The sequence below is a fragment of the Adiantum capillus-veneris genome, chromosome 9 (assembly GCF_014529385.1).
Source record: "Adiantum capillus-veneris isolate H3 chromosome 9, ASM1452938v2, whole genome shotgun sequence".
Classification (NCBI taxonomy): domain Eukaryota; kingdom Viridiplantae; phylum Streptophyta; class Polypodiopsida; order Polypodiales; family Pteridaceae; genus Adiantum; species Adiantum capillus-veneris.
The window spans coordinates 62,278,947-62,296,692 of record NC_140939.1 but is presented as its reverse complement, the minus strand read 5'-3'; the positions used below and the strand labels follow the sequence as shown (position 1 = coordinate 62,296,692).

General features: G+C 40.6%; 1 protein-coding gene across 1 annotated transcript; it reads left to right on the top strand.

The window, feature by feature from the left end:
* The first annotated feature begins 8,652 nt into the window (after nucleotides 1-8,652).
* Nucleotides 8,653-10,380, top strand: LOC147450565 (uncharacterized). The gene is made up of 6 exons (XM_086520483.1): nucleotides 8,653-8,797; nucleotides 9,141-9,226; nucleotides 9,306-9,356; nucleotides 9,943-10,023; nucleotides 10,118-10,219; nucleotides 10,336-10,380. Exons 1-6 carry the CDS (start codon nucleotides 8,653-8,655, stop codon nucleotides 10,378-10,380), a joined length of 510 nt encoding a protein of 169 aa, XP_086376609.1.
* The last annotated feature ends 7,366 nt before the right edge of the window (nucleotides 10,381-17,746 follow it).

The following is a 17,746-nucleotide window of genomic DNA, read 5'->3' as shown; positions in this document are numbered from 1 at the left end:
TGTGTTTTGGTAGCTAGTGCTTGACTTCTTTCTAGTTTCTAGCACTAAGTAGGTGCTTTCTAGTAGTTTTTCTAAGGTTTGTACTATTTGTTGATAGGTGTCTAGCTATGACTATGTGGTTTGTTGCACTGACTAGATGCTCGAGGAGGTCACCTAATAAAAATGTAACCTATCATGTGAGTTGAACACAAGGGTATTAAAAATTCTTCAAACTTACAAAAATATGTATACGGAAGGGCATTATTTTCTCAAATTTGAAAAAAACTTACAGATTTTAAAAGAAAAGGGTACATTATATTCTTAACAAAATTCACAGATAAGGGGTTTTACAAACATGTCTTGAACGCACGTGATATGGTAGTTTTACACATAGTGAACCCCCTAGGAGTAGATGATTGGTAGTCCTATGACAAGGTGCTACAAGCGGGAGAACGTGGCTTCCCTACAAAATACCCAAAATAGCACAATAAACAGCATAAAACAGACTAATCGGCATACCTGGCACAATCACGTGGTGGGAGTAGATGATTGGTAGTCCTATGACAAGGTGCTACAAGCGGTAGAACGTGGCTTCCCTACAAAATACCCAAAATAACACAATAAACAGCATAAAACAGACTAATCGGCATACCTGGCACAATCACGTGGTCGCATGATCGCAAGATACACAAACAGAGAGAGACTGAGAGCGAGAGAGATGGAGAGAGCACGTGCAAGCGCACCTCCTAGAGCGGAGTGCTACACCAGCATGACAAGAGAGAAGAAAAGAGAGAAGTGAAGAATGAAACGGACACTGGGTGCAATCTTCCCCCGTGCAAGAGTGAACATTTCCCTCTTGCACGTATTTGTTTTATAGATTTCTTGAATGGTCAAATGTGAGTACAAACTGGCCGGCCGGTCATAAATGGCCAAAGCTCATAAAAGAGCACTTGAATAAATATACATAGAATGTAATATCCTTTTGCATAATCCATTATCTGTTGATTCTTTTGCCACCTATCAGTTGCAATAGATAATAAAATATCAATTCTATAACATACCTCTCCGTTGGAAAGAAACTGTCCTTAGTTGCGAAGATAAAAATCTGGAAACAATACTTGTCAAAAACAATGATTAGAAATTTGTATCAAATAGTAAAAAATTCATAAAATTAGACAACATTGTTTATGCCTGCCGTCATCCACATACTACCTATTCTAGTGTCCCATACCACTAGAATAAGTAGTATATGTCATATCCTGAGGAATCGGGATATCATTGGTCACACTCATCGTCAACCTCATAAATGTCAAGTCTCATCACATAAACACTACTAAATAATCACCAGATACCAAATTCCAATCCAATTCCAATTCCACAATATAAGTCCAAATCCAAATCACTTTCATTATGTACCCGGGTAACAAAATCATACCAGTTACAGTGGTGGCCAGCCACTCTAGCATGATTTTGTGATTGGTGTTGCCTAAATTGGCGAATCTACACCAATAAGACGTACTGCCTAAATCGGCGAATCTACACTAATGCTGCCTAAACCGGCAAATCTGCATTTGATATTGTTTAAAGTTCATAAATCTGCATTTTATCAATGTGCTGCCTAAATCGGCGGATATACACCAAGATGAGTATGTACACACTACCTAAATTGGCGAATCTGTGTGCATGTGACCACTAGACCAAGCAAGGCATACGAAGAAAACATTTCTTACCTATTTGACACCAAATTAGAGTATGTTCCAGTAGCAAAGCACTTACAAACTGTGGTTCGATATTCGCGAGCACCTGGCTCAAATGACGAGCTGCATAGCTAATGAATAATCATGGAAATAAAATGTCATAACGTGCAAGTAGTAAGCTTTGACTGTAGCAATGTATTTTCTATTGAAAATTAAATGAGTGTCTGGAATGTAAACTACATTGAGAAATTGAATACGTAAAATTTTGGTGAAGAAATAGTGATTGAGCGATGCGATAAAGAAACCAGTTTAAAGAAGTATGCGTACCTGCATTGTTTTTCATGAATGACACATTGTACGAGAGGATTAGTATACTGAACCAAATAAGTACCAAGCAAAAAGGGTTAAAATAATTTTGCAAAACAAAGAGAGGATTCATGTAAATGGTATACTGAAAACACTTGCGTCCTTAATGGTGTGCTAATTACAATAAAGTCGAAAATGGGGTAGTTCAGATGATGGTATGGAGCCGTAAAATTGTGAAAAAATAAAAGAACATAAGGTTATCAGGATTGACCAGTGCAAGTAGTAGGTGCAGAATGAGCCATTTAAAGAGGAAAAAAATCCCCAAAATTTGTAATTTATGCAAATTTCAACTATGGATATGTGTGCATAACAGTCAACAACATCAAATGATGAATGAACATTAAGTGATGAAGGAGTCGTACGTAGATGCTAGAGGTTAAATGACAATAGGTTGCTAGAGATGAATATAGACCATGATCCTTATATATGTTGTTGGACAACAAGCACTGTCGATATCAATAGAACACACACATCGTGACTAGTATATATATATATATATATATTCCATTTAGTATATCATTTCTTCGCTATATACTTTAGTTTAATGTATTTTTTAAAAAAAATAATATATATATGTATTTAAGTATTGTATTATTATACAAATATATGTTTTAATTGTCAAAATTACAACATTATTGATGTCAATGGCCAAATTACACCCCAGAGAGTATTGGCCCCAAACCTTGGCGCCCCTTTTGGTATCTCTTTATATTGCTAACAAGGTGGTCGGGGGTTGTGAAGAGCGAGAGAAAAATGAAATGAAATGTTACACGAACCGTGTTTGAAATGCAAAAATTACCTATGAAAACAAAGTGATATAATTCTTATGGATCTAATACAATGTCTGGGTACGAAAATAGACTAAAATCATTGTCGTCGTCGTCAAGTCCCATAGATGCCCGGGATTGGGCGCAAAAATTATTGCATTAGTCATGGAAGAGCTTCTGGAAATGTCAACCATTGTAAGTAGTCATATTGGGAGGGGAAAGAGAGAGAGCGCCATAAAATGCTATATTACTTGTCTTCCAAAGGCGTAGCTACCGGACCAAACTGATACAATCGTTATGGTTCTAATACAATGTATGGGTACAAAAAATGAAGAAAAGTGAAAGATTCAATTGAAAGCCTAAAAACGCATCATTATCGTCATCATCTATGTACATGGATGCCTGGCATCGGACGTTGTTCGAGAAAGTATTGTAGCGGCCGTTGCAGAGCTTCGTCATTGCCTGCAGTTGTAAGTAGCCGTACTGGGGAAGAGGGAAGAGAGAAAGGGAGGGTGGCCGGGAGTTTGGTATAGCCAAAGAGAGAGACAGAGAGAGAGAGATAGCGAGAGAGAGAGAGAGAGAGAGAGAGAGAGAGAGAAATGAACTTTCAAAAGGCCAAAATTGTACATGAGGCCAAACGGATACCATCCGTGTGAATTTGATCCAATGCCTAGGAGCAAAACAAATGCAGTAAAGTGAGAATGAAAATGATTTATTATTATTATTATTATTATTTTATTTTATTTTTCCATCATCATCGTCGGCATCGGGTGTTTGTCAAGGCAGCGAGCTCTGCAGAGCTTGGTCAATGTCCGCTCTTGTACGCCATCGTACTCGAGGAGTCGGGGAGAGGGAGATAGATAGAGATTTTGATGCATCCACTGAGGTTGTTCTCATGGAGACGCCCTCAGTTGTCGACGACGAAGAGAGAAAGGGAGATCCTTGGAGTAGTGGAAGAGAGGGAGATAAGGGAGGTGGGGGAAAGAGGGTTGCTTGCAGTACTCCGTGCAGAGACTCTCGAAAATTGGGTTAGCGCGCCGTATTTTCCATTCTGCAAATCACAGGATTTCCCACATGCGCTTCTTGAAGGAGATGTTGCTGCCACTTTTGCTATTTTCTGAGTCTTCTCTACTCCGCAGCCGGCCCCTACTTGCATGAACTGTCAAGAATGGGCTTTCCCAGCCTGCTTTGGTCCATGGCTTGCTTCATTCACATGTTTTCCGGGTGAGTTCTCTTCAATACTCCCACATTCAGAACCCACATTCTCTGCAGATTTGTTTTTTGTTGTCGCATTTTTGATCCTTGGTCTGATCATCCTACTATTTTTTTGCCTTGCGCATGATCTTCTTACCTGCAGGCCTGTGGTGATGCTTCTCTATTCCTTGTAAGTGTCCTCACTTGCATGCATCTCTTTTTGACAAGCTCTTCTCTGAAAATTCTGATGGTGGTCTCCTGACGTTGGAGGCAGCTGCTATACTGCTTATGAGCTTTACTTGTTGGTCCGTCTTTGTAAGTCATCGGATTGGGAGAAAGAGCGAGAAGATTGAATGGGAGCACCTAGGAAATATGGGCGCCAGTGATTGCCTCGTGTGCTGACACCATGCATGCTCAGAAAATTAGCGACAACTTAGAGAGAGAGAGAGAGAGAGAGAGAGAGAGAGAGAGAGTGGATGCCTGGCTATCCGACAAGGGCTTGCATGGCGGTTGAGTAGTGCGCAACCAATTTCGGGCAGCCATCTGAAGAGAGAGAGAGAGAGAGAGAAAGAGTGAGAGCGCCGTTTTCTCTGGTGGCTGATAATAGCGTTGAGATATGGGCCGCTCTTTAGTTGGTGCAGTTGGGGACCACTGAAAATCACTGGTTGTAGATGCGAAGCTGCATGGTGGGTGGCATGCAGATGAAACTGCAGGTCGGCCGCCCCCTTTTTTTTGTTTGAAAATCTGCATGGCGGTTGGGTGGTTGAGCCGAACGAGAGAGAGAGAGAGAGAGAGAGAGAGAGAGAGAGAGCACAAGGGAGATATTGTGGGCGCCACTGATTGTTGTGGGGTGGGTTGACGCCATGCAAGCCCTAGCGGCAATTGTGTGTGAGAGAGAGAGAGTTGGTGAGCCAGTGAGAGTGTGTGACGTCGATAGTGGACATTAATCGAGATAGATAAAAAATATATATCACTGCTTGTGGGTGCATTGACATTTAGTTAGAGAGTTTCAAAGCTTGAGAGGCAACAAAGTACAGCCAAACACGGGACTGAAGTGCAGAGCAACAAGGTGGGGCTCCGTGTCTGTGGGTCACGAAGTTCGGGTCTGTGGTCGCGGTTGTGTACTGAGTTGAGGAAGGTGAATGCACCACAGGGTTAGGTAGCGAGGCATTAGGAGAATGAGTCTAGCTTGCATGTACCACATGCAGTAGGGGTTCTCCAACTGTTGCATGCATGAAGCACTCAATTGAGACTCCCGACATTGTCGTCTATCGTCTCCTTTTTAAAAAAAATAATAATTGGAGGAAATTATTTTTCGTGTAACTATTTTCGTTCGTAGACCAAGAAAGAGGGACGAGTGCGTGAATTTTCTATTCCACCCACCAACGACCTTTGCTCTTCCGGTCGACTCCAAGTCGGCAATGGAGTTCCGGCACAACGCACATCTCGTTGGTGGTCACTCTTGTTTAAAAAAAGGTCGAGAGTTGTGGTGCATTAGGAACCCTTCCTTCTATGGAATCTAATTGATAATCTCCCTTTCAAAACATCTGATTTGCTATTTCCTTTCCTTCTATAAATGTAGTATATGGTCCTCTCATGTGAAAAATCCTATAATTCGTCTTCATCTTTATGCAATATATTGTTCAACTGAAACTTATCTCGCCTGTTAAGATCTAATTTTCCTATAGCTAGCTTTCCAATAGTTATATCAATACTGAATGTGCCTCTAAGATTAACAAGAATGATCTCTAAATAAATCGGGGAGTTTTTAACTACATATGTATATTTGACCTATTGATCCTATGCCCAATATGTTTCTATGGCAAGACATACAATTAAAGCTTGATTGGTAAATACAATTGATAAATAAGTGAAATCATTAAGCAAATTATTAAGCAAAATTATGCGAATTTTACATCATAATTTTCACTTATCTTTGTAAAAGCATTTCTCTGTCACACGTATAGGGAGCATTTCCAAAGCTTTGATACCACTGCTACAAGTGGGAGAACATGGCTTCCCTGCAAAATACCCAAAATAACACAATAAACAGCATAAAACGGACTAATCGGCATACCTGGCACAATCACGTGGTCGCATGATCGCAAGATACACGAGCAAAGAGAGACTAAGAGTGAGAGAGATGGAGAGAGCACGGCAAGAGAGAAGAGAAGAGAGGAGAGAAGAATGAAATGGACACAGGGTGCAATCTCCCCTCGTGCAAGAGTGACCATTTTCCTCTTGCATGTATTTGTTTTACAGATTTCTTGAATGGTCAAATGTGAGTACAAACTGGTCGGCCGGTCATAAATGGCCAAAGATCATAAAAGAGCACTTGAATAAATATACATAAAATATAATATCCTTTTGCATAATCCATTATCTGTTGATTCTTTTGCCACCTGTCAGCTGCAATAAATAATAAAATATCAATTCTATAACACAAGGTGGTTTCTAGCTTTGACTAGGTGCTTTCAAGTAGCAATTAAATGGTTATCAATAGTGCTCTCGATGTTTCTAGCTTTAGATTGTTGTTTTCTAGCACTACTTGAAAGGTTATTAAGAGTTCTTAAGAGGTTTCTAGGTTTCAAGTTTCTAGTTCTTTGTAGCAGTGTTGTGCTTTGGTGATTGGACTACCACGTTTCTAGCAATGAGTAGGTGTTTATATTAATACTTGACAAGTTTGTACGAGTATTTTGTGGTAGTGCTTGACTTGTTTCTAGTTTGTAGAACTGAGTAGGTGCTTTCGAATAATTTTTGGGAGGTTTGTTCTGCTTGTTGACAAGTTTCTAGTTGTGACTATGTGGCTTGTTGCAGTGATTAGATGATTGGTAGTTCCATGACAAAGTGGTTTCTAGCAATGTGACATATGCTTTCTAGCTTTGACTAGGTGTTGTCAACTAGTAATTAAACGGCTATCAATAGTGGTTAGGAGGTTTCTAGTGACAGATTCTTGTTTCCTAGCACTGCTTGGAAGGTTTCTAGTAGTTCTTGAGAGGATTCTAGCTCTTCTTGTCAAGTTTCTAGAAGTTCTCTAGTTCTTTGTAGCACTCTTGTGCTTTGGTGATTGGACTAGCAGGTTTCTAGCACTGAGTAGGTGTTTCTAGTGATCCTTGACATGTATGTACAAGTGTTTTTTGGTAGTCCCTCACTTGTTTCTAGTTTCAAATACTAAGTAGGTGCTTCTTGGGGGGTTCGTACTATTTGTTGACAGATTTCTAGCTGTGACTACGTGGTTCATTGCAATGACTAGATGATTGGTACTTCTGCGACAAGGTGCTTTCTACCAAAATGACATGGTTTTGACTAGGTGCGTTCAAGTAGCAATTAAATGGTTATCAAAAGTTCTTGGGAGGTTCTAGTGATAGATTCTTGTTTTTTAGCACTACTTGAAATGTTATTAGCAGCTCTTGACAGGTTTATAACCTTTATTGTTAGGTTTCTAGCAGTTTTCTAGTGCTTTCTAGCAAAGTTTTTCTTTGGTGATTGCACTAACACGTTCTAGCACTGAGTAGGTGTTTCTAGTAATCCTTGACAGGTAGGTATGAGTGTTTTTGGTACTACTTGACTTGTTTGTAGTTTCTAGAACTCAGTAGGTGAGCTTTCCAATAGTTATTGGGAGGTTTGTACTACTTGTTGATAGGTTTTTAGCTCTGATTATGTGGTTTGTTGCACTGAGTAGATGATTGGTACTTCTATGACAAGGTGGTTTCTAGCAATGTGACATATGGTTTCAAGCTTTGACTATGTGCTGTAAACTAGCAATTAAATGGTTAGCAATAGTTCTTGGGAGGTTTCTAGTGATAGATTCTTGTTTTCCAGCACTGATTTGAAGGTTTCTAGAAGTTATTCAGAGGTTTCCAACTCTTCTTGTCATCTTTTTAGCATTTCTCTAGTGCCTTGTAGCACTCTTGTGCTTTGGTGATTGGACTACCGAGTTTCTAGCACTGAGTAGGTGTTTCTAGGAATCCTTGACATTTTGTAAAAGTGTGTTTTTGTAGTGCTTGACTTGTTTCTAGTTTCTAGCACTAAGGAGGTGCTTTCTAGTAGTTATTCTAGGGTTTGTACTATTTGTTGACATATTTCTAGTTGTGACTATGTGGTTTGTTTTTCAATGAGTAGATGAGTGGTAGTTCTATGACAAAGTGGTTTCTAGAAATGTGACACATGGTTTCTAGCTTTGACTAGGTGCTGTCAACTAGGAATTAAATGGCTATCAATAGTGGTTGGGATGTATCTAGTTATAGATTCTTGTTTTCCAGCACTGCTTGGAAGGTTTCTAGTAGTTCTTGAGAGGTTTCTAGCTCTTCTTGTCAAGTTTCTAGCAGTTCTCTAGTTCTGTGTAGCACTCTTGTGATTTGGTGATTGGACTAGCAGGTTTCTAGCACTGAGTAGGTGTTTCTAGTAATCCTTGACATGTATCTACAAGTGTTTCTTGGTAGTGCCTGACTAGTTTCTAGTTTCAAACACTAAGTAGGTGCGTATTGGGAGGTTTGACATGTATCTCGGTGTTGAGAATGACGGAAGATCTACAGGCTAAAATCAACCGATTTTGCATGCTTCACAATCCAGTGATGCAAAAGTGGATTTTACAATACGAGGATGCAAAGCAAGAGTGAGTCGAGTGGATACGGGGAAGACGATCAACAATGCATTATCTGGTGGGTCTAGAGAGCCAACCAGCATGCATGAGCTTAAGATCGTTGCACAACCAATTGAAAAGCGAACAACAGTGCCGTGAAGAAGTAACTGAGGAGGAGTGGGAGTACTCTCAGGGTTGTGCAACCAAGATAAGTTTGCAATGTATGACTAGCGACTTTCTAGATGTTTGAACAGCCACTCATAATCTTTGTTGGATGTAGTATAAGTCATACACAGTAGCATGGTGTAAAGGTTGACATTTTAGGGTGGAACGGATCGACAAAAAGCATTCTACACAAGATTGTGGAATCATGGCAAAATTTGAACAGTCTAGTGGACGACGGTCCTCTGATGCAGATCATGTGGTGGTGGAGCTCACTTAATTTGGCATGCTACAAGAGATTTTGAGGATCGATTATAGAGGATTTTTTATCGACTTGTTCGACGTGCAATGGTTCAAGATAAACATGGAGGGTCGCAACACAACCGTGCGCAGAGGAGAGTCTTTTCCTTGAGTTGGATTCAACTAAAAAATGGACCAACCTAAGAGAAACTTTTGTACTACCTGAACATTGTGAGCAAGTAAGTCTGTAAACATTTAACATCCAATTTGAGAAGTTATGTGCTTGGAAGCTCTCATGTAATTATGTGGCTCTGGAAGGTGATATTTCATCCTATAAAGTCTGCATCAAATTGGTGGTACGTCATAGAGGTAACCCCTCGTAGTGCAGGGACATATGAGGGCTTCCATGTGCCAATCACCCTGGCATCAATGGAGGAGATTGGAGAAGATGCTCAGTCCAGAAGCCGTTGAGGTGGTGCCAGACAAGCATCAAGATGCTACTCTCTATGGGGTGCATGCAGAGGATCTACAAAATGAAACAGAGGAAATTTGCCTAAATGGAGAGCTCTATATAGACATAGGGAGGTACTCGGTCGACATCAGCAACGGCATCATCTTGGATGACAAAGGCAAGAAGGTGATCTCGTGCATGCGCGGTCTTTGCTCTTAGGTGTTTTGGCACTATATACTAAACACCTAGAGTGAAGTGCCAAATGAATTAAAAGACGGAGTCATTAGCATGCTGCATGACAAGTTTCCTATGTCATGTCGGGATGAATGCTTCAATGAAAACCTAATGAAGGTTTAAATGTGAAAATACTACAAGTACAAGTGTTTTGAAGTACAAAAAGCAATAAAGCATGGGTGGAATAGAACAAATTGGCTGGCAAAAGAAGATTGGAAGAATGCGAAGCAAGCAACATGCAAGAATCCTAACAAGTGGAAGCAACAAAAGGAGGCAACCAAAGCGCAAGTAGAGGCAGAAAGATCGCACCACTTGGGGAGCGACAGGTGGGCATCATTTGAGGCCAATTTTGTTAGTGTTTTTGCATTGCTCTTTAGGTTTGGTAGTTACATCAATTTGTACTTTTAAATTATAACATAATGGATTCTTTATATGTTTTGAACAGTGGTCGATGACAGGATGTGACCCCACACTGTACAAGCGCGAGTACGCTGATAAAAAGGGCTTAAATGCCTTGATGAAAATTCTGAGTTCTCACGGTGGCATGGTTAGTATTTCACTTTACTCTTTTACATTTATTGTATTTTAATGATAAGCTAAGAAAATACATTGTTTTGTAATATAGTTTATACTTACAGAAAATCTTATTGTTTTTTTCTATAGAATCCGATAGATATGCCGCTTGGACGCGATGAGACGTCTGATTAGACGACGTCATTCTAGTCGTAGCTAGATAGCATTATTTTTCTTTTTTCATAGCATGTATAATGAGATGACGTGTATACGTCTTTTTGTAACTAGTGGAAAACCATGTATTTTCTCAATAATGACAATTGTGTTGTAACTATTACATTTGCAAAGCTTAATTTTGCCTATGATGTGTATAATTGTCATTGATTTACTTTTGTTCAATTACTTTTGTCAGTTTTGTATCTTTATTCTGCAAACAATACTATGCATGATGGAGTTAATGGTTATATTGGCTTGTGGGTGACTACTTTGGGTCTATACCTTGCACTTTCTTTCAAAGGTGAATCTGGGCTTATCTTGGATTCATCTAGGTTTACTCTCGGGTGTCACTATAAGCGTCTCTATATAAGGTTCTGCAACGTCGCTATAAGCGTCACTACAGAAGGACTGTAATCGTCACGCTATATGCGTTGCTATATAGCACCGTGTATAGCAACGCATATAGAGACAGTTATAGCGACGTTCCCGTAGCGACGGTGTTAGCAACGGTCTTAGCGACACCGGGGAGTATAAAAACCAAATGTATTTTTGTCACTAAAAGCGTCACAAGTTCACATAACCTCTTGTAGTGCTTGGAAGGTTTCTAGTAGTTCTTGAGAGTTTTCTAGCTCTTCTTGTCAAGCTTCTAGTAGTTCTCTAGCTCTTTGTAGCACTCTTGTGCTTTCGTGATTGGACTAGCAGGTTTTTAGCACTAAGTAGGTGTTTCTAGTAATCCTTGACATGTATCTACAAATGTTTTTCGGAAGTGCCTGACTTGTTTCTATTTTTAAACACTAATTAGGTGCTTATTGGGAGGTCTGTACTATTCGTTGACTTTCTAGTTGTGACTATGTGGTTTGTTGTGATGACCAAATGATTGGTAGTTCTGTGACAAGGTGCTTTCTACCAATGTGACATATGCTTTCTAGCTTTAACTAGGTGCTTTCAAGTAGAAATTTAATGGTTATCAATAGAGCTTGGGAGGTTTCTATTGTTAGATTCTTGTTTTTTAGCACTTCTTGGAAGGCTAGTAGCAGCTCGTGTTTTTTAGCACTGCTTGCAACGTTATAAGTAGCTCTCTTGAGAGGTTTATAGCCTTTATTATTAGGTTTCTAGCAGTTTCTAGTGCTTTGTAGCAAAATTTTGCTTTGGTGATTAGACTACCACGTTTCTAGCATTGAGTAGGTGTTTCTAGTAATCCTTGACAGGTAGGTACAAGTGTTTTTTGGTACTACTTGACTTGTTTCTAGTTTCTAAATCTGAGTAGATGCTTTCCAATAGTTATCGGGAGGTTTGTACTTCTTGTTGATAGGTTTCTAGCTGCGACTATGTGGTTTGTTGCACTAGGTAGATGATTGGTAGTTCTATGAGAAGGTGGTTTCTAGCAATGTGCAATAAAATGGTTATCAATAGTGCTTGGGAGGTTTCTAGTGATAGATTCTTGTTTTCCAACACTGCTTGGAAGGTTTCTAGAAGTTCTTTAGAGGTTTCTCGCTCTTCTTGTCAAGTTTCTAGCAATTCTCTAGTGCCTTGTAGCACTCTTGTGCTTTGGTGGTTGGACTACCGGGTTTCTAGCACTGAGTAGGTGTTTCTAATAATCCTTGACATGTTTCTGCAAGTGTGTTTCAATAATGCTTGATTTGTTTCTAGTTTTTAGCATTATGTAGGTGCTTTCTAGTAGTTATTCTAATGTTTGGTCTATTTGTTGACAGGTTTCTAGTCGTGACTATGTGGTTTGTTTTGTAATGAGTAGATGAGTGGTAGTTCTATGAGAAGGTGATTTCTAGCAATGTGACATATGGTTTCTAGCTTTGACTTTGTGCTTGAGAGGTTTCTAGCGGTAGATTCCTATTTTCTAGGACTGTTTGAAAGGTTATTAGCAATTTTTGAGAGGTTTCTAGCCTTTCTTGTAGGGTTTCTAGCAGTTATCTACTGCTTTGTAGCACTGTTATGCTTTAGTGATTGGAATATCGGGTTTCTAGCACTCAGTAGTAGGTGTCTCTTAGTAGTCCTTAGAGGTTTTTACGAGACTTTTCTTGTAGTTCTTGACGTGTTCTAGTTTCTAGCACTAAGTAGGTGCTTTCTATGTTACCATATACATGTGGTAGTGATGTGTGTGAACACACTAGGACCGTCGGGGCATTTTTTCCCTCTTTAGGAGGTTTTTTCCCCGTGCATTGTATATACGCCCATCACTCTAGGGCTATCTATCTTTCCATTGCACACTAAGTAACACACTCTCTATTGTGTGCCTTGAGATTCCTTCGTCTTCTCCAAGTTGTGTGTGTTTCTCTACAACCCTAATTCCAACAATTGGTATCAGAGCAGGTCACATCCTCCCGGGCTTAGTCGCCAGCTGCTCCAGCATACGCCTGCTCATTTTCTCCGTTTTCAGTGAGCTTTAGCGAGCGTTCGCAGGTCGACAAAAAATTTGGGGAAGCTCAAAGAGCTAGGTCTGCTTAGAATTTTGATTTGGGATCATTTCGGCCTCCGTTTCCACTACAGGCAATACTGCACAGGCTATTTCATCATTTTGTGCAGAATTTCTGTCAGTGCCATTTTCTACACAATAGGTGCCTTATAGTCTTCTAAGGTTTGTGCTATATATCACAAGTTGTTCCCGCCCCGTTTCTCCTATTTTTGGGCAGTTTTCACATCAGGTGCAGCATTTACCATGGGTGACAACAACAACACAGATGTGTTCAAGATGTTTGCTATTGCGGACAGGTTGGATGGGGACAACTACCCTATGTGGGCTTATATGATGCAACATGTTCTTGTGTCAAAGGGTGTCTGGAACATTGTGCAGGGCATTGATGTACATCCTGGTTCTGAGGATGTAGGCGATGTTGAGGATGTTGCACGTCTTGCTGCAAGGATTGTAGCTGTTAGAGTTGTTTTGCCTACGACAGAACAAGCTCGTTGGGATGTTAAGGATGCACAGGCTCATGCATTGATTGCGTTGTCTGTGAAGCGCACCATTGTTCCTCACATCCGTTTAGCAAAATTTGCAAAACAGGCTTGGGATATTTTAGCAGGTCTTTATGCAAGACGCAATGAGGCTAAAATTGCTTTGCTACGTAAAGAGTTGGAGTCGAAGATTATGCATGAGGAAGATGATATGGACACTTTCCTTGCTAGTGTCAAGGATATCAATGAGCAGCTTATTTTTGTAGGTGAAGTCATTTCAGACAGTTCCCTTGTGCAGACTGTTCTTGATGCCTTACCAGATTCCTACCAGACTTTTGCTAGTACTTGGAGACTGATGACCCAAGGAAATTCTTAAGTTGTAAAGTTTGATGCATTATGCACATTGTTGTTGCAAGAGTCACTTTCTAGAAAAAACAAGACTAGGCAGCATGCGACCAGGCTTTTATTGCTTCTCAAAGAAAGGGTGGTAACAATAATGTAGCCACTTCTTATGGATCTGCTACGAGTGGCAAAAATTATGTTCCTAATGCTTCTGCTGGCAGTACTTCGTCTGGCAATTCTGGTGATAAGGGCAAAAAGAAGATGCGTTGCCATTATTGTAAAGCCAATGATCACTTGATAAAGTCGTGTCCTAAGATGAATGCCAAAGAGGCTAAGAAGAAAGAGGGTGGTTCCACTGCAAATGCTGGCTCCACTACAAATGCAGCCATTGTTGAGTCTTCTGTGAAAGGAGACTGTGTTGCTGATGTGGATGCAGAATGTGCTTTTCGAGTAGAGTGCACTTACAATCTTGCTGTCCATGATGCATGCTTGTCAGTTGCTGCAGATTCACATGTGTGGTATTTCGACAGTGGTGCTACAAAGCACATTACCTCACATCGTGAATTGTTTACCTCTCTTGAGTCTGTCCCTCATGGGAATTCAGTCACTTGTGCCAACAACGTCTCTTATCCAGTTCAAGAAGTTGGAAAGATTGTGCTCACTACTGCTAATGGTAGTTCCTTCACACTTGTTGATGCACTTTATGTCCCTGGGATCAAGAAGAATCTCTTGTCTGTATCCGCACTTGCTAGACTTGAACTTGTAGTCAAATTTGTGGATGACAGATGTACAATTCATGATCTCAGTTTTGGTGATGAAATTGTTGCATCTGGGCTTTTGTGTCGTGGGTTGTATAAGCTAACTTTGTATGACAAGTTTGGACAAAACTTTGCAAATGCTGTTGCAAATTCGAGGGATATTTCAGATGCAAAACTTTGGCATGCACGTTTTGGTCATCTGAATTTTGCCAGTTTGCTGCGTTTGCAAAAATGTGATATGGTTGCTTCTTTGCCACCTCTTGAAGCACCTGTCAAACATGTTTGTGAAGGCTGTATTTTGGGTAAGATGCAGCGTTCTAAGTTTCCAAAGGATGGTTCAGTTCGGGCCACATGCAGGTTGCAGCTTGTGCATAGTGATGTTTGTGGGCCCATGCAAACTCCGTCCTTGGGCAATTACCTGTACTTCGTGACTTTCATTGATGATTACTCCAGGCATGCATGGGTATTTCCGCTTAAAGAGAAGTCCGATGTTTTTATGTGCTTCAAACAATTTCTGTCTATGGCTGAAAATTTCTCGAAATGTACTATGGGCACCCTCCGTTCTGATCGAGGGGGGGAGTATATGTCTCATAAATTTAATGCATTTCTGGCTAGTCATGGGATAAAACACCAATGTACAGTGCCTTATACACCTCAGCAAAATGGTGTTGCTGAGAGGAAAAACAGGTCACTGACGGAAATGGCACCATGTATTGTCAAAAGTCAAGCATTGCCGCGTTCTTTTTGGCTTGAGGCCATTATGTGTGCCACTTATGTACTTAACAGGTGTCCTACAAAAGCTTTGCAGTCTATTACTCCATATGAAGCATGGCATGATAGAAAGCCTTCTATTGAGCACATGCGTGTTTTTGGTTGTTTGGCATATGCTTTGGTGCCACAAGTGCAGTGCAGAAAATTGGATGATAAGGCTGTCAAATGCATTTTTGTTTGTTATAGTGATGAAGGCAAAGGTTACAGGTTGTATCATCCGCAAACAAAACGTATTCTGGTTTCACGGGATGTAGTGTTTGTGGAAGATTCTGTTCAGCCCTTGCTGTCATGTACTAGAGACAGTAATGTAAGCTCACAGGACATTTATGACACTTTGTTGCCTCTTTTCAGTGGTGGAAATACGAATGTAATTTCCAATGAGGCAAATGTACAGCCTATGGGGGTTTCTGAAAATGTTCTAGATCAGCCTATTACTGATGCAGATGTACATGATGTACTTGATGAGGAAAGGGATGAAAATGAGCAAGCTAGAGTGATGCCAAAATGGCTGGTGCACACTTTGCGTGACAGTGAATTGGATGCACCTTTGTCTAGTCGTACTCATTTAGGCTCTCGCCATGCATCTTATGCATCAGATTGTTATGCTTTGGGTGTGTCTAGCTTACATGATGTTGACGAGCCTCTGACTTTTGATGAAGCACAAAATTCAGAAAATTGGATGGTTGCCATGCAATCACAATATGATGCACTTATAGAAAATGACACATGGACTTTATGTGATTTGCCTCTTGGCAAAAAGGCCATTGGTACAAAGTGGGTTTACGAGTTGAAACGCAAGCCGGATGGTGAGATCGATCGCCATAAGGGTCGACTTGTTGCAAAGAGTTATGCACAGCAAAAATTCATAGATTATGAAGAGACTTTTGCTCCCACTTTTCCTATGACTACTGTGCGTTTTCTATGTGCATTGACAGCTCATTTTGGTTGGGATGTACATCAATCAGACATTGTTACTGCTTTCTTGAATGGTGACATATTTGAGGAAGTTTATGTAACGTAGCCTCGCGGTTTTTTCATAAAAGGACAAGAGGACAAAGGGTGCAAATGTAACAAGGCTTTGTATGGGTTGAAGCAATCTCCTCGTGCTTGGTATGAGAAAGCTGACACTCATTTGGTCAAACAAGGCTTTCGTAACAGTCCAACAGAAAGCACATTGTATGTAAAGCATGAGGGTGATGTACTTCTCATTCTGGTTCTTTATGTTGATGATTTCCTGATCACTGGACCAAATGAGAGAGATATTGCTGAATTTAAGGCTGATTTGAATGCTACTTTCAAGATGAAAGATTTGGGGCTGTTGCATCATTATTTGGGTATACAGTTTAAGCAGTGTGATGGTGGTATTGCCTTGTGTCCGAAAAGTTACATAGAGACATTGCTATGTAAGTTTGGACTTGAGGATTGCAAACCTATTGCCACTACCATGGAAACAGGTTTGAAGTTGAGTCTACATGATGCTGGTGATCCTACTGATGTCACTCTTTACCAAACTGCTGTTGGCTGCCTCATTTATGTATGCAACACGAGGACAGATATTCAGTTTGCAGTCTCACAGGTCGGCAGATTTATGCATAGCCCAGGGTCTAAGTATTGGCAGACTGTCAAGATGATTTTTCGCTACCTTAGTGGCACTTTACATCTTGGCTTGTTTTATCCCAAGGGGGGATCATTGCCGCCAGACTTACATGCTTTTTTGGACTCAGATTGGGCTGGTTGTTTTGACACGAGAGTGTCCACAAGTGGTTTTTGTTTCATGCTTGGCAGTTCATGTATATCATGGTTGAGCAAGAAGCAACCTACTGTGGCCACTTCGAGTTGTGAGGCTGAGTACAAGGAAGTCTTCATAGCTACGGTTGAGTGTGTATGGCTCAGACGCCTTATGGATGATTTGGGTGTTGGACAGGACACTGCCAAAACTATCTACACTGACAGTCAGAGTGCATTGGCAGTTGCGAGGAACCCAATTTTTCATGCTCGCACAAAGCACATTGAGGTGCATTACCACTATGTCAAGGAGAGGCTCTTAGCACGAGAGATCAGCTTGGCTTATGTGCCAACACAGGACAACCTTGCAGATATTTTCACAAAGGCATTGTCTCGTGAGAAGCTTGAAGATTTCCGCAAAGCTTTGGGCTTACTCCCCTTTGTGGACTGATCTTGTCCTCAGGGCATGGCACTTCCCTTTACTCATGTGCCAGCTCTCGTTCACTGCATCACTCCAGGGGGGATTTGTTACCATATACATGTGGTAGTGATGTGTGTGAACACACTAGGACCGCCGGGGAATTTTTCCCTCTTTAGGAGGTTTTTTCCCCCGTGCATTGTATATACGCCCATCACTCTAGGGTTATCTATCTTTCCATTGCACACTAAGTAACACACTCTCTATTGTGTGCCTTGAGCTTCCTTCGTCTTCTCCAAGCTGTGTGTGTTTCTCTGCAACCCTAATTCCAACATTCTACTGGTTATTGGGAGGTTTGTACTACTTGTTGACAGGGTTTTAGCTATGACTATGTGGTTTGTTGCACTGAGTAATAGTTATA

Excerpts from the sequence above, each read along its gene's own strand:
- LOC147450565 (XM_086520483.1), top strand. The coding sequence starts at position 8,653 with ATGCATTATCTGGTGGGTCTAGAGAGCCAACCAGCATGCATGAGCTTA. Across the intron at positions 8,798-9,140 it reads GGGTTGTGCAACCAAGATAA|AGGAGAGTCTTTTCCTTGAG; the intron begins GTTTGCAATGTA and ends AACCGTGCGCAG. Across the intron at positions 9,227-9,305 it reads TACCTGAACATTGTGAGCAA|GTGATATTTCATCCTATAAA; the intron begins GTAAGTCTGTAA and ends TGGCTCTGGAAG.